Here is a 25,025-nt window from a genome sequence, read left to right on the forward strand (position 1 = left end):
TGGTGATGGACAGGGAAGCCTGGCATGCTGCCATCCATGGGGTTGCAAAGAGTTGGATACAACTGAACGACTGAACTGAACTGAAAAGCCCATGGACCAGACTGCTTATAAGAGAAAAAATTACCCATTGATATATAAAAAGGCAGAACCAGAAGAGAAAAAGTGGGTGCTTGGAAGAAGCCCTTCTAAAGGAGAAACGATTGCCCCAGGTCTTAAGATAGCACTGGCCAATGAGGCATAAGAGAGAAGGCATTATCCGTAACAGAGCAATTCAGAGCATGGCTTTGGAGTCAGCCATATTGGGTCCAATTCCAGGCTCTGTTGTTTATGATGGTAAAAGCTGAGAGATCACTTAACCTCTCAAGCCTCAGATTTCTTTTCTGTAAAACAGGGATAATGCCAACAGTGGCAAAGACTAATTGGATACTCTCAAAGTCGTTTCCTCTTCTTGCTGAGCATAGAGCCAGATTATATTTCCTAGCTTTCTTTGCATATAGATATGGCTGGCCCAGGACTTCCCTGGTGGTCCAATAGCTAGACTCCAAGTTCCCAATGTAGTGGGCCTGGGTACAGTCCCTGGTCAGGGAACTAGATCCCAGATGCTGCAACTAAGAGTTCACACACCAGAACTAAAAGCTCCCGTGTGCTACAACTAAGACCAAAGATCCCAAGTGCTGCAACTAAGATCCAGCACAGTCAAATAAATATATTTTTTTAAATAGCCCTAAAAAAACTCTCCTACTTTTATCCGAGCTCTCTTTCCTCAATTTCTGGCCAAGTGTGGAAGAGCTAATGAAGGACTTTGAAAGCTCGGAGAACCGTGGGACCACCGAATGACTTCATGGCCTCCTAATAAAACCACGTTGGACAAAGCCACAAAGAGTAAGAAAAAGCCTTTTTATAATATTTAAGCCACTGAAATTTTCGGGTTGTTTGTTACAGCAATTGCAGTTTTGATCCCTAGGTTGGGAATACCCCTGGAGAAGGAAATGGCAAACCATTCCAGTATTCTTGCCTGGGAAATGCCATGGACAGAGGAACTTGGTAGGCTACAGTCCATGGGGTCGCAAAGAGTCAGACACAACTTAACCACTAAGCGACAACAATAAATTATAGCAATTAGCCTATCCTGACTAATATAGACATTGGTTTCTGAAAGTGAGGTACTACTGTAGCAAACAGGTAAAATAAAATCCATGGCACTGGCTTAGCAGCTGGACAGAGAAATGAAGCTGATTTCAGGAGTTGGAATCATGGTGACCCACGCTTTGTTTTAATAAAACATTGGATGCACGTGCAATTAAAAAGCCTGATCAGTCTGCTGAAATATAGAACTAACAAGTCAGTCTGGTAAGATAACAGGATAAAAGGTATGACAAACCCAACAGCCTTAATTGGAGTCCGGGAAGGAGAGAAAAGAGTCAGGCAGGAGAAATATTTAGAGACAAAGGTAAGGAATCTTCCAAAATTTATGAAAACCTCAACTTTTAGAATCATGAATCTCGTGCAGGGCTTCCTTGGTAGCTCAGTGGTAAAGAATCTGCCTGCTTATGCAGGGGACACAGGCTCGATCCCTGGGAAGATCCCACATTTCGAGGAACAACTAAGCCCGTGTGCCACCACCATTGAGCCTGTGCTCTAGAGCCTGGGAACCACAACTACTGAGCCCATGCACTGCAACTACGGAAGCCTGAGTACCCTAGAGCCCACGTTCCACAAGGAGAAAAGCCGCCACAATGAGAAGCCTAGGCACCGCAACTAGAGAGTAGTCCGTGCAGCAACAAAAACCCAGCACAGCCAAAACTAAGTAAATAAATAAATTTATTAAAAAAAAGAATCTCATGCATACAACAGGCATACAGCTGAAGATATTTCTCAGCCTCCCACAACCTTCCTGGTCAATGAACTGTGGATGGAACGTGTGCCACCTCCAGGTCTCTGTCTAGTCTAGGGTAAGATACGCTATGATCACAACAAATCCAAAATCTCAGAGGCTTTCTCCCTTACACATCTGCTGCAGATTCAGACACCCTCCAGGGAACCCATCCTCCACATACTGACTTAGCATTTCAGAATGCTTCAGTCTTAGGAAGCCTCCAAATAGAAAAATTATGACTGGCAGTGGAGGAGGGGGCAGTATAGAATATGGAGGAGTGTGCACTGGTTCTTAAATGTTTCCACCAGGAAACGACATGTCACCTTTCCATGGTTAAAGCTCTGGTGTCACCTGACACCCACCTTCAAACAGACCCGGAAGTGCAGTCCTTCTACATACCCACAAGGAAAGGAAAGGAAAAATTGGTACCTGGTAGCCTCATCTACCACATCCCCTAAAACACGTCCTGTGTGAGCCTCTATGTTCAAAAGCCCTGGATGCAGCAACGCTTTTCCATGTGGTTGACCTGCGTTAGTCTGCGGTGTGAGCCACAAAGAGATCTTTACTCAGGTAAGCCTCTGAAATGCAGGTATTACAGAAGCTAGCATATTCCAACCCCCTACTCAGTTTACATCATAGTGAAAAAAGATAATAACTTTTTATTAAGCACTTACTATGTGTGTGAAGTGCTTCGCACAATGCCTGGCCTTATTATAAGCTCTTAATTAGCATTCATTGTTATTATTCCAATTTTGTCTTAGATGTGTATGTCTTTGTTCAGATGGATTCTGTGCTCTAAAAGATGCTAATCGACATTGCAAGGTAGTTGAGCATCTTTTCTTTTTCTCTAAAACATCTGCAAGTTTTCATACTTTCTGAGGGCAGCTGGACTGGCAGTGCAGATTTCTGAGATCAGAGACGGCATGGTATAGAGGGAAGGAGCATGTGAATTAGGAGCCAAGATCAGTTCAACACACATTTATTAAGTTCCTTTAGTATGCACCAGGCTCCAGAGAAACAAAGGAGCATGAGAGTGGATCCCCACCCTCTAGGGGCTTACACTTCCGTGTGGATGGTGAACAAGTGAACAAATAAAGCATGATACGTGCAACAATAAGAAGATCAACAAAGAGAGGAGCCACAAGACCTGAGGTCTAGCTCTGCCACTAGATGCGCAACCTTGGACGTGTTTTTTAACCCTCTCTGGGCCTCATGGATAGTGAGAACAGGGTTGATCATTTTTTATCCCTGAAATTCTAACATCTACAGTTCTCATAACCCTGTGAGGTAGGCCAGGCAGGCACGATTTCTACTTTATTAGAAGTAAAGCCTGGGGTCTGGGAGGTTGAGCACAGCAGTCTGAGCTGCACACCTGCTCATTGGTAGAGATAGTCCAGACTAGACTCCAGCAGGTCTTCAGAGCCAAGAGGAAGCACATCCCCTCCAGGCTGAGAATGTATCTCTGAAGGGTATGGCAGGAAGTTTTCCGGATGCCCTTCTGTGTGAATCTCATACTTGCTCCCAGTTTGAAGTTCTTTACCCCCTCCTGGTGTAAGTACACAGCTGACAGTGGACATTTCTGAAAACCAAGTGGTCTTTCACACACAGAACAGCGACATTAGCATAATTATCCTGGAGATCACAGGAATCTTCAGCAGCCAACCCCAGTCACTGCTGGAAGCCCTCCCTGGGCCTGGTCTCTTGGTCCTCTGTGTATGATGCAAAGAACATCTTAAGAGGTGGAGGGATTTCTCCCTCTCGGCTCACGTGCTCCAGGCCACCCCCACTCAGGCGGCCCAGTATGTACGTGCTTAGGGAATGTGAGTGAGCTCACTTAGCTGAAGCAAAACAAATTAAAGATCTCATCTTGGCCGGACCTCTAAAATCATGCCACGCCCACTAAAGCCTAAAAGGCAAGTCTCTAACAGGCAGCCAGCCACGGCTGTCTGCCCCCATGGCAAAGGGTGAAGAGATGACACTCGCCAGCAATCTTATTGTCACCAACAACAATTTTTTTGAGCATATGTTATGTGTGCTACAAAGAGCCAGCAACACATAATCCCTGCTATTCAGAGGCTTATAATCAGACAAGAGCAGTCAGATGAGTGAAGAGATGCGTCACAGATGAGAAGTTCCACACACTCGGCCGTGTGAGAGGCTCAGTCTTCGGTGCTGGAGGTGTTGGGGGAAGGCGTGGTCACCGAGGGCTGCTGCCGACCCAGAAGCAGTCCCAGGGAGTGCGAACTGGACCTTGAAGCGAGAGAAGGGCAGTAGTCAGTATTTGCGTCACTCACGCTCTATGGGAAATTCCTCCTGAAAACCATATGAAAGCGATAAAAGTGCGCAGGAAAAAAAAATCGCCGAGGGGCACCCCACGTCCTCTCCCAAGGTGGCTCCTTTGGCTCCTTCTATCCCCCACCCCCTAGGCTTGTGATGTAGATAGAGCAAGCCCCTTAACGTTCCTGAACCTGCTTCTTCATCTGTTAAGGCTGTAAGAGAATTTACTAAGCAAACACCAGTGAACCTGCCAGCACAGCAACGAACCTTACCCCGCACTGTGTCCTGCTAATAAAATCCCTCCTCGCGCCATCTTCATAGCCAACGTCTGAGGGTGGCCTGGGAGGTGAGCTCCAGCCTTTCCGTCCCCTCCAGGGGCTACTCAGAGGACAGCGCTGCGGTGTGGCTTCAAATCCACCCAGGTTCCAAGCTAAGCACACTCTCAACTCCAGGCGAGTCGCCTCAGAAGGGAAAATCTTCCAAAGGGGTTGAGGAGTGGGGCTGGAGGGTGGTCCTTTGGGGCAGAAGGGTGGATCTTTGCACCTTGCCCCTACCCTTCTCCCTAGCCTGAAGTGAAGTGAAGTGAAAGTCGCTCAGCCATGTCCGACTCTTTGCGACCCCATGGACTACTATGCAATCCATGGAATTCTCCAGGCCAGAATACTGGAATGGGTAGCCTTTCCCTTCTCCAGGGGATCTTCCCAACCCAGGGATCGAACCCAGGTCTCCCTCATGGCGGCCGGATTCTTTACCAGCTGAGCCACAAGGGAAGCCCTACCCTAGGCCTCTCCCTACCCACCCCCACCCAACCCCCCAGCCCCCGACCCAGGGAGACAGCTCTGAGCTCCAGGCTTAGAAACCCGCAGAGGGTCTGGACTCCATGCTGCCGCCTGGGGCCTCAGGAGGAACTGCATGCCCACCCAGCCTGGCTCACTGCCCACCAGGATGGCGTGGGTGCCTGGGTGGGTTTATCGGTATTTTGTTTTGCTTTTGGTCGCGCAGGGCAGTGTGCAAGATCTTCCTCGACCAGAGATCGGATGGATCGCGCCCCCTACAGTAGAAGGCGGAATTTTAACCGCTGAACCTCCAGGGAAGTCCCTGGCTGGTTTATAACCTTGGAAAGGATTTTCAACGTTTCTCAAGTTTGGCGTGCTGGTGTTTTGTTTTGCTCTTGTGTTTCCTTCCTGGGTAGGAATAGATAAGAAAGCTCTGAAAACATCCATGACCTTGGGTCAGAGTTCCTTTTGTTGTTACTCAGTCGCTCAGTCCTGTTTGACTCATTACGACCCCATGGACTGCAGCTGGCCAGGCTTCCCTGTCCACTACCTTCCTGAGTTTGCTGAAACTTATGTCCACTGAGTCAGTGAAGCCATCAAACCATCTCATCCTCTGTTGCCCTCTTCTCCTCTTGTCCTTAATCTTTTCTGCAAGAGGGTCTTTTCCAGTCAGTCGGCTCTTCAAATCAGGTGGCCAAGGTTTTGGAGCTTCAGCATCAGTCCTTCCAATGAATATTCAGGGTTGATTTCCTTTAGGATTGACTGGTTTGATCTCTTTTAGCTTTAGAGTTCCTTTAACTTTGCTGAACTGATTTAGAATTGTTGAGCCACCCCAGGACAAACCCAAGGTTAGGCGAGCTCACCTGCCAGTGTGCCCTGAGGCAGCAGGCTGTGGCGCGCTGAATGAAAGATCAGATCCCAAGGGCCTGGGTTCCTATTCCCTGCCCTCCCACAGTGCTTCCTCCCTGCCGCCTCATGGCTCCCTTCTTCCCACTCGAACCCACAAAACAGAATGAGAGCACAGCCCCGCTCCTTGTGCCTTGGGGCCCTGCCTGGGTACTGTTGGGTCATCTGTGGCAGCATAATCCGCCTCAGGTCCTTTTTAAGAGAATTAAATGAGGTAAGACTAGCATCACTGACTCAATGAACCTGAGTTTGAGCAAACTCTGGGAGATAGTGGAGGAAAGAGGAGCCTAGTGTGCTGCAGTCTGTCGGGTCGCAAAGAGTCGGACACAACTTGGTGACTGAACAACAACAGCAAAGCCTTTGATGGGAGGATACTGGTGAGAACCCCAGGCCTGTGTATGACTGAGAACAGGTGTGAGTGTGAGACACCCCCCTACTCACCCTTCAGCTCCTGCCCAACCCAAGCAGCAGCAACAGCAGCTGACCACTTCCTCAGTCCTCAGCCCCTCAAAACACTTCCCCACAGGAGCTGGGAAGGCAGTGGGCTTCAGCCAACCCCCGACAGGCCACCACCACCACACTGCATTCCTTTAACCTCTTCGTTACACAGATTCTACACTGGGTCCCCATGAAGATAAAATATGAAACCACAAAATACCCATATTTTACTAAATATCTGGAAAGCTTTCAGAAGAATCAACAAAACCGAAGCTGACAGTTTTGTCTGAAAACTGACAGTAAAAGTGACCAGAGCAGAGCAGGATGTGTTTCCCTCCAAGCTCTTTTCTCAGAAAAGGGGCCAGGACCCAGATTCACAGATGCAACTCCGAGGCAGCTCCCGCCTGTATCTCACCCGGCCATGGGCTGGGGAGGCCCAGGCCGCCCCACCGCTTGCTCAGGGCTCCAGGTGTGTGCTGGAGAGGGTGGCACTTGCAGCCGCTGCAGGCCCAGGGGAACTGCCAGCCTCTGCCCCATCCCCCCTTCCTTCCCCACAGACCAAGGGAGAACAGGAAGGGGCCCTTGGACCTGCACAAACTCTTAACCAGCCCAACATGCACATGATCTCCTCTCATCCTTCCGCCTTCTTCACTCCATCCTCTCCTAAGGCAGAATAAGCCATCCCCCGGCCATGTCCCAGAATGTTCTGGTGCTTCCCAAGCTGGCCCCTCTACTCCCTGTGTGCTCACTTGGGGGATACAGCTGCTGATCCCCCTGCCTGGTGTGGTGTCTGGCACATGATAGGTGTGAATAAATGTTTGTCATGTTGAGTCGAATAGTAATGACGCCGCCAGATGGAGCACACCCCTCAGACATCTAAGAATAACACAGTGGCCTGGCAACATTAAACAGTGCCCTGAGGCCACTGAGCGTGTTTTTGGCCTTGGTTCCTACATGTGTCTCCGGCCACACAGGTGCCTCTTGGTGGTCCCTCCCTAGACAGTCCTCCCGAGCCATGGCCCCTCCCCCAATCCACGACCATGGAACAAACAGCAGCCGACTTCTCTGGACGCCAGTCATCTCTTTATTCCACCGGTGGCCAACAGAGCAGCACCACGGACACAGCAGGGGCCTGCCTGAGACTCCGGGCAAGGCCAGAGAGGTGGATGCAGGGGCCAGGTGAGGGGGCTGCCCTTCCTGCCTCCCCAGGTGCCAGAAGAGAGATGCCTGGGGAGGGGGGTCCGTGTGTGCAGACAGTATGGCAGACTGTCAGCCCCCAGCCTTCCTCAGAGCACCGGGGCCTCCAGAGGAAGAAATGCTCCAGGGTGGGGCCAGGGAGAGACCTGTTGGGCTGACTAAGGGTAGACTGTGAACTTGAGCGGGCGCTGTGTGCACATGTGTGCATAAGCAAGTGCGTTGGTGTGCGTGTGTGTCTGAGGACAGGTGCCTACTGTACTACTGAGCTCGTGGGAGTTGACTGCTGAGCCACAGGACCTGCCTGGGGCCAAGGAGACCAGGGACCAGGACTCAGGGGTTGGGGAAGAGCACCCAGGGGCAGAGAGCATCCTCCTCGCTGCTTTGCCTTGGAGTGGGGCCCCGGGCCAGCAGGTCTCGGAGCCTGGTTGCAGGGTGGCCTCTGGCGTGACCCACCTCACGTGTAGGCCATCTTGCTGCACACCCAGGGCCGGGTCATCAGGCAGTCTGTCGACACCAGCCTGGTGGGCTCCACGAAGACGCACTCCCCAGGGCCCGCAATGGGGAACCTGTGGCCGGGAGAGACGAGACCAGGCACTCACCGCTGGCAGATGCCACCCATCGCTGGGCAGCCCCGGAGGCCCTGTGACTCATCCTTCCCTCTGGAGCTGCCCTGCTCTGGGACAGTCCGCCCCATAGACCTTGCTAGTGTGGCTCCCACCATCTCCCAACTCTGTCCACAGCTCCAATCGCCCTGGTGACGCCCACAGACGTGTCCTGGACGCACCCTACACTCCCCATCCGGCTTCCCCATCCTGCCAGGCTCAGCTCACTCATGCCAGGAGACTGGGAGCCTATCTAGGACAAGCCTCCCCTGACCCCACCTCCCCACGGCACCCTGCCTGCACCTCTTACAGCTATTAATAGCACAGGGGTTTTTCCCTGCCTAAAATCATCCCTTTTGAATCTCAACATTTCTTCTTAAACTCATTTGGTCACCCTGACCTGAGCCTCCCACCACCAAGGTCAGAACAGGGGTCTCAGAGGGCATCAGAAGGACCCCAAGAGGGAGTGGGGAGGCCAGAACCACGTCAGAGTGGTCAGAGAAGCGTGGCCCCAAGGCCTGCTGGTTGCTGGGTGGTCAACATCCTGGGGTCCCAGCCTCCAGGGCTCCCCGGGTTCTGGGAGCAAGAAGCTTCCAGAAGGGGAGAGGCAGGGGCAGCAGCAAGGTAAGACTTTCTCAGCAGCTCTGAGAACAGATTGGGGATGAAGACAGGACAAGGAAAAAGGAGAAAAAAGGAAGGGGCAGTGAGGACAGAGAGAGGCACCGAATGAAGAGTGCAGGAGACAGGGAGACACAGGAACAGGGAAGTCTTCGTGGCCCGAGGGTCACATCAGGTCAGCAGCTGTGCCCGCACCCAGCTCCTCGGGCCTAGTCCTCCAGCCTTAGGGTCTAGATCAGAGGCTGAGGTTATTACGCCCCTGTGTGTGCTGACCTGTGTCTCCCTAAGCCTAAAGTGCCCCCCTCTCTGCTGCCACCATCACCCTACACATGCACCACACAAATCAGATGCTCGCTGCCACACCACGTGGGCCACACAAATAATACCATCCTGGCACACACCACCAACACCCTCAAGGTGTTTTCTCTAAGAGGACCCTCCTGGGACCCATAGTTCAGATCCCCTTTCTCCATAGTAAAACTGTTCAGGTAGCATGTGACTGCCCAGCAGAGAAGTCCCAGCTCCTCCCCTCTCTCACTGTCAGGTGGGGCCATATGGCTAAGTTCTGCCCAATGCAGAGGGCTGTCCTGGGATGTCCTCCCCTTTCTCTGAGCCACACTGAGCTGTGCAGAGGGATGAGGGAGTCACAAGATGGAAAGAGCCTGGGCCCCTTCCAGCAGCAGGAAGCTCTGATGCCTACATGGGACAGGACCACCAAACCAGGCTGGACTTTACTGGGGAGGGAACAGTAAAGCCATTCCCACGCCCAGGTCTCTGTCCCTCACTCCTGACCCTACAGGTGAGTGGCTCTAGCTAACACAAAACCAAGTTCTCCCTCAGGGGGTTCGTCTGGGAGGCTAGGTCTTCCCCGGTTTAAGCTCGGTGGCCAGGAGATGAAGCCTCAGCTCACGTGTCCGGGTCAAATGGGTCCCCGTTGACCCAGTGGAATTCGTCCCCCACTCTGCGCAGGCCAATCCAGGGCTCCCTCCGTGTGAACTTGAACATGAATTCCTGCACCAAGGAAAGAGGGAAACCGCAGAGTCAGGTGTGGCCTCCTGACTGCTCAAACATCCACAGATGAACCTCAACTTGGAAGACTGGCTCTCAAGATGTGTGGACACCGTGAAGGAGACACCTCACTGCACCCCAAGACTGAGGAGCTGGGTTTACAGATGCACTGCAATGGCCTTCAAGGTACCTGGACTCTGGGGATGTGCCAATGGGGCAGGAACCCTGGAACAGGGTTTGTCTCTTAGCTTGGGGACCCAGCATGCCAACATTCCTGATTTTCAGGAAGCCTGGGATTGCTTGATGGATTATCTGGGACTGGCTGTCCTGGGCCTTTCTCTGCAGAAAGAGGCTATTAGACTGTGTATCAGAGACAAACAGAAGTGATTTTAGATTTTGAATTGCACGAACTGTTGCCTACAAAATCCAAAAATGGCCAAGAGACCTGTTCATTGTGTTACATTCATATTTCTAGTGATATAACTGTTTGGGGTGTTAGGTGGGACCTCAGATCCTGACATGGACTAGTTGAAGATGCCAATTTGATATACTGGAGTGGGTTGCCATGCCCTCCTCCAGGGGATCCTTCCAACCCAGGGATTGAGCCCAGGTCTCCTGCATAGCAGGCGGGTTCTTTACTGTCTGAGCCACCAAGGAAGCCCTCACATTTCACAAGTGCCTGTATAATTTGTAATGCTTACACTTAACTGTGTTGAGCTCAGCAAACCAGCCTTGGAATGGACGCAGCTGGCCTTGACAAGAGCAGTGAGAACAAGAGCCCCTCGTGGAGCTGCTCAGATTCCACTTGTGGAGCCCACGTGCACACCCCACCCGTCTGGAAACAGGTCACAGGGGCACCATGTCCTTGGGCGTGGCTGTCCCGGGTGGCCCCGCCCCTTTCCCCGACACGCCCAGGCCCCGCCCCGCACGCACCAGCTCTTTCTGACTCTGGATCACAGCAAGTGCCGCTTCGTGGCTGTGGCAATACTGCCGGCCCGTGTTCCAGTCTCTTGGTTCCTCCGAGAAGAAGTAGCATTTTCTTCCGTACAGCAGCCAGTCCTCCGGGCAGGGCGCTTCGCACTTGATGCAGCCCTTGGAGGCTGCAGGGAAAAGGAGGGACTCAGTAGCTGCCAGCACGGAGAGCCTCTGCCTGGCCCCCCAAAATCCCACTTCCCCTGTCTTTGGTGACCATCAGTCATTCATCTCAGGGGAGGGCCTGTCACAGTGCCTGGCAGGTCGGAGGCTGAGGACTACATGAACTAGGAAGAGCAATTTGGCAGGGACACCCCTGTGAGGGGAAGTATTATAGCAGGTTATGTTCTCCTCTCTCTCTGAGCTCCTGGAGGCCGTGGAATCCTAGAAACTCGGACTTGAACCTGGTGACCATCCTCTCTCTTCAGCCAGGGTGGGAACCATGCCAGACTCCATGGGCTCCATAACCCCCCACTCCCACCTGCAGCCCCCCCCACCTCTGACCCCCACTCCCACCCGCTCTCATTGGCCACACCCTCATCGGCTACGCTGAGGAAGCGCTGGAAATTCCTTTTCAATGCTGAGTCTCAACCTGCCTTCCCATTGTGACCTAGCACCGCGGACCCAGGATCTGCCTCTGGAGTGACCCGGACAGACCTGCTCTGCCTTCTCCTTGAGGAAGGACCCACATCCCCCTCTTCCAGAACTGAACAGACACCGTTTCTTCCACAATCCCTTGGAGGGGATGCTCTCCAGACCTTCTCCATCCTGCCTGCCTCACTGTGATGCGCCCACATCACCCCTAAAACGCTGCCACCAGCACAGGCTGCGATACATCAGCTGTGCTCTGCCACCCAGCAGTGATCGCCATACCCCTACCGGCTGCCGTGGATTTTCCAGTCTGCAGACTCTCCAATGAGGAGAATCTGTGGGTATGTGCATAGGTGCACTTTTCTGGGAAGGAAGCCCGGAGCTTCCATGCAATTCTCTAAGGGCCTCCTTGCCAAAAGGAATTCAGCCATACTCTTCAACTATTTTCCTATGATCTCCTTCCAAACCAGGCCCCCCTGCCCAGAACACGTGTAAATCACATTTAAATCTAAATGCAGGGTCTTGTGTTTATTTCTTACACAGTCGCTTCATTCACGTTGGCTCATTTGAGTTTTTAAGGATGAATTTTAATCTCGATTTCTTTTTCACCTGGCCTGTGGAACATCCCCCTTTGGGTTGTATTGCCTACAAATTCCATAAGCATATTTTTTTCATTTGTTCTCATATAAGAAGGTTGATTAAAATGTAGACCAGGACAGAGTCAAGAACAGGCCCATGGTACTCAAGCACCCAAGGGAGCTACCCCTATGCCAACACCAATTAATTAATTAATGGGCACTTGGGCATTCCTGCTCAGTGAGCTGCAGGCTCACCTAGAAGTATAGGCCATGCTTTTCCATGAGGATGTCCGAAGACTGCTGTGCTTTCCTCCAATCACAATATGCTCTGTTTACACATTGCCCTGGCCTCCCAACACAGCAGTAGAACAGTTTAATTTGTAGCAATTAGTCTAGGTGGATCCAAGCTGGTGGTCACCACCTTCTTTTCTAAACACCCACAGTGCCCTGCTTAGCCTGCATGCCTTGCAAGTGCGGGTTGAATAGAACTGATATTATCCGTGGATTTTCCTCCCATTTTGAGGTCTTGGGATGCTTCTCAAAGATTAAAGACAGAGGTCCTGAAATCACTTTGGCTTGAATCCATTACAAGCAGCAAAGCCCCAGGTCATATAGCCTGGCCTGCCTTACTTGTAGCAGTTTCCTCTTTTTTATTCCTCCTTCAACCCTTTCAGTCCTGCCTGCCACTGGTGTTTCCCTGGACTCTCCTTCTCAGAATGCCCTGGTCTGTGTTCCTCCTGGTCTCCAGGAAACTATTCATTCTTCAGAGTTTACCACATGGGAGACCTCCAGGCAATACCCTATCACTGGACAAGGGAGTTGATGTCATACTACACTTTAAAAAAATATATATATCTCCAGCACTTAGCCCAGGGCCTAACACACAGCTAGGATCAATAACTGTTTGTTGAGTGAGTGAATGAGATCTTTAAGGCCCTTAACCCCAAACTGTCTCTTTCATGAAGCACTGCCCGCCTAACGCACACCAAGTTTGTTCAGCGTTCTTGAAGCATTTTTGTAATGGTACCTAAGTAACGTCTCCACTTTCGCTGCATGGCTTAGTTAAGGGGATGAATATAATCGATGTGTGAACATATTATTTTAGGCTAAAATGTCATCTAGAGCCAACACTCTATTTCCTATTTACTTTGACCCCCACAAAGTTGACGATATGTCTGGAACCTTTCTTGACCTAATTAGACATGCTTTTGAAAGGTGTGTAGGAAATGAATTACAAATGCTCTGACATCCATGCTCACCCAAGATGCTCATCACCACCAGGATGGCGAACAGAAGCACTGCGATGGCCCCCAGCAGGAGACGCGTGGTGGTATCTGAGGAGAGAGAAAGGGATTGATTATGGCCCATCCCTACCACCCATTCCCACTGCCAACCCCAAGTCCTGACACTGAGAAACTGGGGCTGAGCCCAGCACTCTGTGTTTGAACAAGCCCTCCAGGGAAGTGGCCCCCAACCTTTTTGGCACCAAGGACTGGTTTTGTGGAAGACAATCTTTCCATGGACCATGAGGGGTTCCATGAGGGAGAGGGATGATTTGGGGATGATTCAAGTGCATTACATGTATTGTGCACTTTATTTCTAATTTAATGCCAATGCTGATCTGATAGGAGGTACCAGTCCACAGGCTGGAGGTTGGAGACCTCTGGTCCAGGCCATCCTGGTGCTGAAGTCTGAATTGCCATTCTCAAGCACAGGTTTGTCTGATTCTGTGATACTTCTGCTTAAAAACCCTCCCTCAAGGCTACGCACTTGAACTCTTTCTGTGGCTGTCTCTCATCTCCTGCTGCTTCTCTGCCTCACCCCTAATGTCAGCCAGACAGACTCCTTGAAATACCCAGCTCGCTCTCTTAGCCCTGTGGCTGGATCTTTGCTCCCAAAGTGCTCCTCTTCCACTGCTGTCTCTTGAAATTCTGCCCCACACCCTCCATCTTCTTCAGGAAGGCTTTCCTGATCCTCTGGCTTCTCCCTTTAAATTGTTATTTATTTATTGTTCTCACTCCAAATTTTAATTTGATTTTTTAAATGCTCATAGCAGGTTTATTCATAACAGTGCGAAAATGGAAAGAAGCTAAATATTTGTCAAAGGGAGAATGGATAAAATGTTGGGCATTCATTCAGTGGAATCCTGCACAGCAATTTTTTAACTCTCTATTTTATATTGGAGTGTAATTGATTAACAATGATGTGTTAGTTTCAGGTGTATACAGCAAAGTGATTCATTTTATATATGTATATATCTGTTCTTTTTCAAATTCTTTTCCCATTTAGGTTGTTACATAATATTGAACAGAGTTCCCTGTGCAATGCAGTAGGTCTTGTTGGTTATTTTAAGTATAGCAGTGTGTACATGTCAATCCCAAACTCCCTTACCATCCCTCCCCTCAATCCTTCCCACTGGTAACTATAAGTTCCTTCCCTAAATCTATGAGTCTGTTTCTGTTTCGTAAAAAAATTCATTTGTATTCTTCTGTTTTTTCAGATTCCACATATAAACGATATCATACAATATTTGTACTTCTCTGTCTGACTTTATTTCACTCAGTATGACGATCTCTAGATCCATCCGTGTTGCTGCAAATGGCATTTAATTTGATATTTAATGAAAGAACGCTTATAGACTTTAGACACAGGGTCTTTGAAAGTTTTATTAATTGTGATAAAATACACATAACATAAAAGTTGCCTTTTTAACTATGCTCAAGGGTGCGATGCATGGTGTTAATTGCATTCACAAAGTTGTGCATTGATCCCCATGATCTACTTGTAAAACTTTTTCATCATCCCAAACAGAAACTCTGTACTGATCAAGCATTAACGCCTCATTCCCAACCCTCTCCAGCCCCTGCTAATCTCTCATTCACTTTCTGACTCTAATATTCACCTATCCTAAGTACCTCATGTAAATGAAATCATATCTGTCTTTTGGGGTCTGACTTCTTTTGCTTAACATATTGTTTTCAGTGTTCATCCATATTGTAGCACGTATCAAAATTTCATTCCTTTTTGTGGCTGAATAATATTCCATTGTATGATTACATACATTTTGTTTATCCATCCATACATTGACAGACAGTTAGATGGACTGTTTCCATCTTTTAGTTATTATGAATCATCCTGCTGTGAACATTGGCCAACAAAGATCTGTTTGAGTCCCTATTTTCAACTCTTTGGGGTATATACCTAGGAGTAGAATTGCTGGATCATATGATAATTCTACATTTAACTTTTTGAGGACACACCAAACTGCTTTCCACAGCTGCAACACCATTTTGCATCCTACCAGAGATGCTGACACCACGTGTTCTACTTTCTCCATCTCCTCACCAACACTTGTTAGCTTCCAGTTTTGTTTGTTATAGCCATCCTAGTAGATGTGAAAAGTGAAAGTCACTCAGTCGTGTCAGACTCTGTGCGACCCTATGGACTGTAGTCTGCCAGCCTCCTCTGTCCGTAGAATTCTCCAGGCCAGAATACTGGAGTGGGTAGCTGGTCCCTTCTCCAGGGGATCTTCCCAACTCAGTGATCAAACCCAGGTCTCCCACATTGCAGGCGGATTCTTTACCAGCTGAGCCACCAGTAGATGAGAACTTCCTTTTTGTTTTTAAGTCCTTTAAAATTGTTTTATATTATATATGTGCATAGATGAAAGAACCACCTCCACAGCCCACCACTGGGTTGTCCACCCGTATGAACTAAGTACCAAAGTCAAGAGGAAGTATCTATTAGTAGAAACGTCTACAGCAATTCAGCATTCCTGTGACATCCAAGTGCCTGATACTGTTTCTAGTAATTCATCTGTATGGTACTTCACAACAGATTGGGAAAAGAAACCTGGTCCTTTATCAAGGATCTGCAAAGCAACAGATCCAAAGTCAAGAAATTCTACCAGGCTTCACTACACAACCAAACAACATCGCCCCTTCCATAGAGGCAACTACTTCCAATTCCTTCAGCAAATTCTTTCGGTATTTACCTCCAAATCTCTAAAAGCTTTGTGTCAAGAAGTCAATACTGCTCAACTTTTCTATTTAAGACATTACTTATTGACGTTCCACAACAATGAGGAAGATTTAATTCTCTGCATTATTGTCCCACCCTGACCACTCACATACTACTTACCCTCTCAACATCATAGTTTGGGTTGGACTGATAATTTGGTGAGGTTTTTTGTGGTTTTTTTTTTTTTTTTTGGCCATGCCACACAGCTTGTGGGATCTTAGCTCTCCTGACCAGGGATAAAACCTGCGCCCCCTGCAGTGGAAGTGAGGAATCGTAACCACTGGACCACCAGGGAAGTTGAGTGTTCTTTTCTTACGACAATGTAAATGCTGCTCCCAGCAAGCTATGCAGCGTATTATTTCTACACAACTTCTTGTTTCCCTGTAAGTAATTATTTCCCTTTGCCTACACTTCTGTGTGCTCATCCTGATTTCAATTCCAAAGCTCCTTTAAGCTGATGAGGCAAAATCAGGAATTCTACTCCACTTCTGTCTTAGTCTTCACAGGCTAACAAAATCCCCAGACTAGATGGCTGAAGCAACACATCTCTCCCCCAGTTCTGGAGGCTGGCGAGTGCAGGATCAAGGTTACCAGCAGATCTGTTCTTGGTCAGGGCTCCCATGGTGGGGTTAATGCCCTTACAAGAAGAGGACATGGCACCAGAGCAGACAGCGGAAGCCCTCATATCCACTTTGCCTGTTGCTCTATTTCCTGAAGATTTTTTTAAACTTTACCTTCCCACTCTCTACTGAATCTTTTATTTTTACGATTATTTTTAACTTGCAAGGTTTTGGGGGATTTGTTGCTGCTGTTCCCTGAATACTCCCTCTTAAAACATCCTGTTCTTTAATGATGCGAAATTTTCTCTTCTCTCTCTGAATAATACTGACAGTTTTTTAGTTGATATTTTGTGGGGGAAGCAGGAGGGTTGGGGGAGAGGTGGGCAGAAAGTTTAGTCTATATAATCGCTGTTTTTTCCAAACTGCTTCCCCCACCCCCCCATTCATGTGTTTTAATCTCTAGCTTCCATGTCAGGGACTTTCCTCATACATCTCAAGATCCTTGGTTATTTGTTCATGATTAAGGCAGGAGGAATAAGACTGTATTGGCGCCTCTGAGACCGTGAGAGGAGCTTATTAACTGTGGAGGTCACAGCAGAGTGACCTGGCTGGGTCAGTCCTCAAGGCTCTCTCTTTAACACTTGATTTTATTATTTTTTTTTTAATATTTATTTATTTGACTGTGGGATCTTAGTTCCCTGACCAGGAATTGAACCTGGGCCCCCTGCCTTGGGAGCACTGGGTCTTAGCCACTGGGCCACCAGGGAAGTCCAGCTCTCTGTTTGTGGACCTTCTTGGGTTTCTCCTTTTGGGTCAGCGTCCCTGGGGGCTGTCCCTCTGTTTTCACTCCTGGAGGATGTAGTCTTGGCTGGGACAAGAGGTGAGGAGGCCGTCTTCAGCCCTCAAGCCGCAGATGCTGCCTCGTTTGCTCTCAAATGTTCTCGTGTCTGGATGTCCTCTCTCCCCAGGGCAGAGGGCTGGGGAGAGGCTCACAGAGTGGGAAGAGGATTGGGGACCTGAAGTCTTCCTAACAAGGGTTCACCCAGCCCTCCTAACATCAGCTCCCTCTTCACTCACTGCTGTGCTGACCAGTGTGGGGTCCTGCGTGCTCCTCTGCTTCCTGAACTTTCTAAGCCCAGGGAAGTCAGTGTCAGTTATTGATCACTGATCATCATTGATCATCATCATTGATCCCTAGCTCCCAACTGTGTTGCTATTGTTTTCTCTCCTGTTCTTATTATTCTTGTGGTCTTTTTAAAAAATCCCTTTATTGGATTTTTAAGGGAAAGAAAAATGCATGTCTTCAGTCTGCCATCTTTACTTGAAAGTCCCTTTATTGGGACTTCCCTGGCGGTCCAGTGGTTAAGACTCTGTGCTTCCACTGCAGGGGGCATGGGTTCGATCCCTGGTCAGGGACCTAAGATCCTACATGCTTCAGTGACCCCCTCCCAAATAAAAGGAAAAAAATAAAAACCTTTTACTATTGTATTAGTGAGTTTCAGAAGGGAAAGAAAAATGCATGTGTTTAGTCTGCCGTCTTTATTTGCAAGTCCAACAGACATTCGGGAGTCCTTGCTATGGGCATGGTTTGTACTGACAACTAAGCAGGATCCAGAGGCGGGTGGCCCCAGGCCCGTTAAGAGCAGAGGGCTGAACCCCATCTGGGTCAGCTCTGCCGTCCCCAGGGGCTGCGTGTTGTAAGGTTGATGCCGTTGAGCTGCATGGTGGCGCCCATGGCAAGTACGCTGTGTGAATCCTTCTTTTTCCTTCCATAAACACCTCTCAGTCCGCATTGTAAACCACTTCACCTGGGTTCACATCCCAGCTCTGCCACTTTCTTGTGGCAAAGTTACTTAGCTTCTATTTCATTTTCCTTGTCTTTAAGACAAAGTCATTATAGTATCTGCCTCTTAGAATTTTATGAGAATTCAACAAATTGTGCTTAGAGCAGTGCCTGGCACGGTAAGCTCTCCTTCAGTGTCAACAACTACCATCATGATGGTTATTGGCCCACAGGCTCCTTCTGGGCAGTTGTTCAGTCCTCCAGTCGTGTCCGACTCTTTGCGACCCCGTGGACTGTAGTACGCCAGGCTTCCCTGTCCCTCACCATCTCCTGGAGCTTGCCCAAGTTCATGTCCATTGAGTTGGTCCTTTGGGGTAAGGGTTGTACTTTCCTCACCTTTGGGTTCCCTCTAACAGGGCGCAGTCATCGCCTGGCATGTTACAGAGCACCAACTGGGGCTGGAAACGCACAGAGAATCTAGTTGCCCTGAATGACAATGCCCTTGACCATGTGTATATACACCTGCTCTCAGAGAAAGCGGAGTCTGTGCCCGCACCTCCAGCATCACCAGAATGGAGGACTCTCCTCGTCTTTCACGGGATAACTGCCCTGGACACTGTGCTGTGGACAGACAGAAGACACGCTACAGGATCTGACAGTTCGTTCACTCCCGAGGGTGGCCTTGGAGCTGGACAACCCCAAACAATGTGGTATTAGTTTCCTAGGTCAACATAACAAACCATCACAAACTAGGTGGCTTAAAACACCAGAAATGTGTCATCTCATAGCTCTGAAGCCTAGAAGTCCACAGTCAAGGTGTCAGCAAGCCATGCTCCCTCTGAGACCTGTAGGCAAATTCTTCCTGGCTTTGTCCTCATTTCTCCTGGTTTACTGGTGATCTCCGGCCCTCCTGGGCTTGCAGTTGCATCACTCCAGCCTCTGCCTCCATTGTCACATCCTTCTCCCTGTGTGTCTGTCTTCATGTGACCATCTCTTAGGACACCAGTCACATTGGGTTAGAAGCCCACTCTACTCCTGTATGCCCTCATCTGAACTAATTACACCTGCAGTGACCATATTTCCAAATAAGGTCATAATCTGAGGAACTGTGGAGTTACAATTTCAACACATCTTTTAGGGGGATACAATTCAAGCCAGAACAAATGTCTAACTCAGCAATCCTTCCTTGTATGCACTGGCCTTTATTAAATGGAGTTTGAGGGTGCAGTTTATTTACGTTATAAATGCATATGATTTAGCCTAATGTTAGAAAGAACAACTGAAAAAAATTTGGCTTCCAAGCCCAGACAAATCCCGACAACGTTCATATCACAGCACAAAAGAGACTCATAGCTGACGTCCCTAAGTTGACAGTCAAAAACTCTCAAATGTAGAGTTTGGTAATTTTTAAATTTTTAAGAGGCTTTGCTAAATGCGTGTGTGTGGTTTTGAGCAGGAAGTTGTGGGTTTATGCCTAATCAAGAAACTTTCAACATTAAAAATTCAGAATTGGTGAGCACTGAAAAATCTATAGCCTGAGATTTGCAGAATCATCTGTGGCCCCCCTCTTGTACCCCCCAGGCTGCTTTTCATCACCCCCGCACCCCCAGTGCCAGAAATATTCCCATCTCCAATCACCTCCAGTCTTTCCAGCACCCAGATGGCAGCTTTGGATCACTTTTGCAACCTGTCCCCCAAGGCTGAGGGTGGAAGGAAAGGTTAATAGCCACAGGGAGAGGACTCAATTGGAAGAATTTCTGTTTGGCTTCCTATTTATAAAGCTAACTGTTCATCAAAGGAAAGTCTTAAAGACCTGGGCTCTAATCTCAGCTTTAGATTTAAGATGTTTTCCACGTCACTTAACCTGTGAAGAGGAAAAAAATATCTGCTGGAGGCAGCAGGGTCATCTGAGGAGCACACGGAGGAGAGCTGCGTGCGTCACAAGCATAACTTCTCTCCAATTAGCCTCACCGAGCCCCATGCCCTTGGTCAGGTCAGGACAGGGTAAGAGCTCTCACATCAGAGGGCCTCGTGGCAAACCCAATGGGGTTTCACCTGTGACAGAGCGATGTGTGTCCTTGGGCAAGACACTGAGCCTCTCTGAGTCTCAGTTTCCTCTTGTATAAAATACACACGACACTTACCCAGCCCGTGGAAGGGCAGACATGAGGGTTAAATGTGACGGTTATAGGAAAGCCCCAGCACGGGGCTGGCACACAGTAGGGGTTTGATAAATATTCAGCACGTGGTAATAAAGGAGCACAGCTCCCCTGAGGGCTCAGCTTGGTCAAATCAAGAAGTCTCAAGACAAGGACTTCCCTGGCTGTCCAGTAGTTAGGACTCTGCACTTCCAACGCAGGGGGTGAGGGTTCAATAGCTGGTCAGGGAATTAAGATCCCACATACCCTGCAGCTCAGCCAAAAGAAGAAGTCTCAAAACAGATGCTTGGCTAAGCAAGGGCTGCAAAATTGATCTCTTGGTCCACAGACATGGCAGACCACTCATTCCATAACGAGGGTTTCATCATGGGCTTATTAGGTGGGCCCCAGTTTGATCCTTGGGTCAGGAAAATCCCCTGGAGAAGGGCATGGCAATCCATTTCAGTATTCTTAGACTTCCCTGGTGGCTCAGATGGTATAGAATCCGCCTGCAATGTGGGAGACTTGGGTTAAATCCCTAGGTCGGAAAGATCCCCTGGAGGAGGGCATGGCAACCCACGCCGGTATTCTTGCCTGGAGAATCCCATGGACAGAGGAGCTAGGCGGGCTACAGTCCGTGGAGTTGCAAAGAGTCGGACTTAGCATGCACACAGTTCAGGGTGGGCTGTGGACTCAGTAGGCAGACCAGCAGTCAAAGGATTTTGGTTGAGCAGACAGTCACACACTTTGCCTGGGTTCCCCCACCGGGCTCTAGGGACTGGGGAAAGGGGTCACCTGCACACACCCTACACCCCAGCACCTCTGTCTGTGTAGCCCTGAGAGGCAGAAATCCTTCTCTAGCTTAGCAGGTGGGAAAACTGAGACTCGGACAAGTTTGAAAACCTGCCAGCACACTGGCAGTGAAAGGATCTGGCTCAGGCTTGGCCAACCCCAGAATTCGTTCTCTCTGCCCCTCAACAGGCTGCCTCGGCCCCTGCCCCACGATCTCTTCAAGCACAGGGATGTTCCCTGTGCCGAGAGGTGCGCCAGGACAGTGGGCCCTCCAGGAGTGTGTGTGGGAGGTGAGGAAGAATGAATGAGTTGGGGTGGGGAGGTGTGGCGGCCAGCACAGGGCAGGACCTTGGAGAGCACCATCCTGGTTTGAGAGCTCCCCTCTCCCCACGGGAGATGCGGCACCCAGGGAACACCCAGGAGATGCTCAGGGGACTGGCAGAGGGGAGGCCCCTGGCAAGGACACAGACTCCACGTGCTAAAACAATGGGAAAGGCCCATAGGCCCCGGAGGCTGAGCCCCCAAGGTCCACAGGCATCAGAGTGGGCCTGTTTCTGATGGACCATGTGAACAAGGGCAAGGGACCAGAGCTGCCCCGAGACCCAGAGTCAGGCGAGGTAGGGAGCCATGCCCGGACAGGTGAGATGAGGCTGGGCCACAGGTAAACACGGACCACAGGGTGGCCCGGAAGACCCAGTGTCCTGACCCCCTGGACCATTTCCTGCCGGGCGTGCAGCCTCTTCTTCAGCCTAACTTGCAGGTGGTTGGCCCAGTCACCCCTGGGAGTAGGAAGCAGACGGGGCCAAGGTCAGGATGAGGAATAAGACAGGAGGTGGCAAGCCAGAGGTGTTGAAAGAGGCCACACCACCTCTGAAATGGCCCTAACCCCTGGGGGTTAGAGCTAGGTTGGGGCAGATGCTGGAGAAATGCTTACAAATGAATGAGTGGAGAATACAGATAAGAGGCGTGAGCAACCAAGAAATAACTTGGGTGGGAGGGAAGCAGGGTGTCACATGCAAATCTAACAATGTGCCTGGAGACGCACGTCAAAGAGAGGGGTCTGTCCACCTTTATCCTGAGAAGAGGGCTCAGCCCTTCTCAGCCCGAAGCCTCTCTGCAAAAGTTCTTCTTCTCCAAGTTCCAACATCTTTGCCTCCTTTGTCCCAAATCACCACCCAGGTGTCCAGCTTTCCCCCAAGTCTGCACTTCCCCACCCCGCCCTCAGGCCATCCATGTCTCCTGGTCCACCCACCTTTGGGCCAAATGCAGACACGGCTGCCCCATCTCTCCCTCCTCGGCCAGGCCCCTGCCCTGGCTGCCACTGGCTATGTCCCTCCTCCGACCACAGCTCCACCTTCCTCGCTGACCTAGCCTTGGTCTGACCCCTCTGGGCCACCATCACTTTTCCAAGGTTAAACTCGCTTGGAAAATGAAACCCGCTTCATTTTCATTCTATGCTTTAAATCTCTCAGTAGTTGCCTCAGACAAAGTCCAAACTCTGGCAAGGCCTGGGTCGCCGTTCACAATCTGGGTCCTCCGGACTCCTCTCTTCTCACCCCTCCCCGATCCTGTACTTTGAAGGTCAGTTCCCCACAAGGGACAGGCTACCTCTCACTATTTGACCCCTGAACATGTCACTCCTTCTCTTTCCATATATCTATGAGGTCACCTACTCCAGGAAGTCCTCCTATCCTGATATTCCTTCCCTAATGGCTGGGTAATCCAGCTAAGGGCTTCCCTTAGCTGATGCTGTCCAGGTCCTCCGCCTTGGGACTCTGGGTGTCAAGTTTACCAAGAAACTTCCAAAGGACCAGCCTTCTGGCCACACCTCCCACACCACACACCACCAGTGGCCACCCAAGCGGACTGGGAGAACTCATGAACTTAAACTCTCTTTTCCACTTTGGTAACCGCCCCCCTTGGCCAGTCAGGGGTCACCTCCTGAGCCCCTCCGACTGAAAGAGGTAGGTGGGACCCCTGCAGGTTCTCCAGTCCATTACCTCCAGGCGTTCACCCCCACCTCCCAGCCAACCCCTTCTCACAGGGCATTAGCACCGCGACTGGGGTCTACAGCTTTTGAGCTTTGCCCAGGGCGTTTTCACTGCTGGAGGGTCAAGCCACTCTCTCAATGCTTCCCAGGTGAGTGCGGGACAGTAACCGCCCCCTTCACTCATGAGGAAATTGAAGCTCAGCGCGAGAAACCTACTCCCAAGGTCAGAGTGTGAGTTAGCTGCAGAGATAGGTGGTCCCCAGTTACCTCCTCCCCACTGCCCCGCAGTGTGGCATCCGATGCCCTGACATCCATCCTCGGGGGTCCAGAGTCGCCCTCACTGCCCTCCCCGCCCTCCCCACGGGAGATCGGCCAAGGTGACTCTTGTCCCGCCTCTCGCGTCCCGCTCACCGCTTACCCTCCAAGGCCGCTTTCCAGCTGGTGCTGCCCTCGTAGCCCGACCCCGATCGCCGCAGCAGCCCCTCTGGACCGCGGCCCTCCGCCTCGGCGGGCGAGCGCGGCCTGGGGGCGGCAGGGGCTGGCGCAGGGCGAACGGCGGGAGGCGGCGGCGGCCGGGTGCGCGCGGGGGGCTCCCGGGCCGGCTCCATGCCCCGCGCTCCGCCGCGCCGCGCCCGCGCTCCTGTGCCGGGGTGCGGGGCCCAGCCCCACGCGCACTCGGCGCTCCGCGCGCCCTGCGGGCCCCCCAGGCCGGCCTCGGTGGGCGAGGGCCGCGGCTCGTGCAGGCCGGGGCTGAGCCCGGCTCCCCGCTCCGGACCCGCTGCACCCGGTGGCCGCCGCCGCCGCCGCCGCCGCCTGAGTCCCCGCGCGCCTGCCCGGCGGAGCCGCAACCTCAGCGCAGAACCGAGGCGCGGGGGAGGAGCGCGGGGAGGCGCGGGGACCCGGGCAGGGCGGGGGCAGGGAGCGAGGGAGGAGGCGCCGGGAGCGCGAACGGCCCCACCGCCTGGGGCCGCCGGCCTCCCGCCCCCTCGGCAGGAGTCCAGATGCTGCGGAGCGGGGACCGCGGCGCCGGGAGCCCGGAGTCCTGGCTCCCAGTCCACCTGCCAGTTTCTATTAAAACGGGAATCAAGTTACCGCGGCCGACGCAGCGAGGCTCAAGGAAGATGAGGGGCTTTCCTCCGGGCCACCCTGGAGCCAGAGCAGTAGGGTGAGGGCTGGGACGTGGCCCAGACTCTTGGCAGATGAGAGAAACGACGGAATCGGTGAGCACGAGAGAGCCGAGGGCCGAGGGGACGCGTGGAACAGCATTTCCGATTCACTTAAAGTTGACTGAGCCTCTAATACGTGCCAGGAGTTTTTTTTTTTACAAAACTTAACTGACAACATCCTCAGTTTAGGTTGAGAACGGGGAGTTAGAGAGGTCAAGAGCGATGCTGAAGGCAGCACCGTGCAGGCGCGTGTTAGGCCACTGTTCTATTCTGGGGCCAGGGCTTCCTGGATGGTCTTCACTCGGGCCGGGCTCTTTCTGTGGTTGACCCCAGGTCACCTCAGGCTCCATGCGGAGGCTGCCATGTCCTTCTCCAGGCCCCATCCCACATCTGTTTCCTGAGTCTATGATCCCTCATTCTCAGCCCTCCTGCTCTCTCCTCCACCAAATCCAGTAAGGTACCAACAACTCCTATGAATTCTCCCTTTCAGTGGCTCCATCTGTCCATCCTTCTCTCTTCCTGCAGCCACTCACCAAACACAAGTCCATTTCACCTCTTGTCTGATTGCAACCCCAGCCTCCTAACAGTCTCCCTCAACGTTGCACAGCCATCATCACTACCTAATTCCAGAATGTGTTCACCATCCTAGAAAGAAATCTGGTACCCATCAAGCAGTTACGCCTCATCCCCCTCTCCCCCAGCCCCTGGCAACTGCTAGCTGCTTTCTGTCTCTGTGA

General features: G+C 51.0%; 1 protein-coding gene across 1 annotated transcript; it reads right to left on the reverse strand.

Annotated features, from left to right (window-relative positions):
• Positions 1–7,352: 7,352 nt before the first annotated feature.
• On the reverse strand, positions 7,353–23,864 carry CLEC2L (C-type lectin domain family 2 member L). Its single transcript, XM_005899767.3, has 5 exons — positions 23,541–23,864; positions 13,099–13,173; positions 10,632–10,798; positions 9,601–9,701; positions 7,353–8,036 (listed from the first exon to the last, which is right to left on the reverse strand). The coding sequence occupies exons 1-5, from the start codon at positions 23,728–23,730 to the stop codon at positions 7,925–7,927; spliced, it is 645 nt and encodes a 214-aa protein (XP_005899829.2). The 5' UTR covers positions 23,731–23,864; the 3' UTR covers positions 7,353–7,924.
• Between the last annotated feature and the right edge of the window lie 1,161 nt (positions 23,865–25,025).

The sequence above is a fragment of the Bos mutus genome, chromosome 4 (assembly GCF_027580195.1).
Source record: "Bos mutus isolate GX-2022 chromosome 4, NWIPB_WYAK_1.1, whole genome shotgun sequence".
Classification (NCBI taxonomy): Eukaryota; Metazoa; Chordata; class Mammalia; order Artiodactyla; family Bovidae; genus Bos; species Bos mutus.

Coding starts and splice junctions, on each gene's coding strand:
- CLEC2L (XM_005899767.3), bottom strand. CDS start 23,730: ATGGAGCCGGCCCGGGAGCCCCCCGCGCGCACCCGGCCGCCGCCGCCT. Junction 13,174..23,540: donor CTGGAAAGCGGCCTTGGAGG/GTAAGCGGTGAG, acceptor CTCTCTCCTCAG/ATACCACCACGCGTCTCCTG. Junction 9,702..10,631: donor TCCAGAGTCAGAAAGAGCTG/GTGCGTGCGGGG, acceptor TCCTTGGTGCAG/GAATTCATGTTCAAGTTCAC.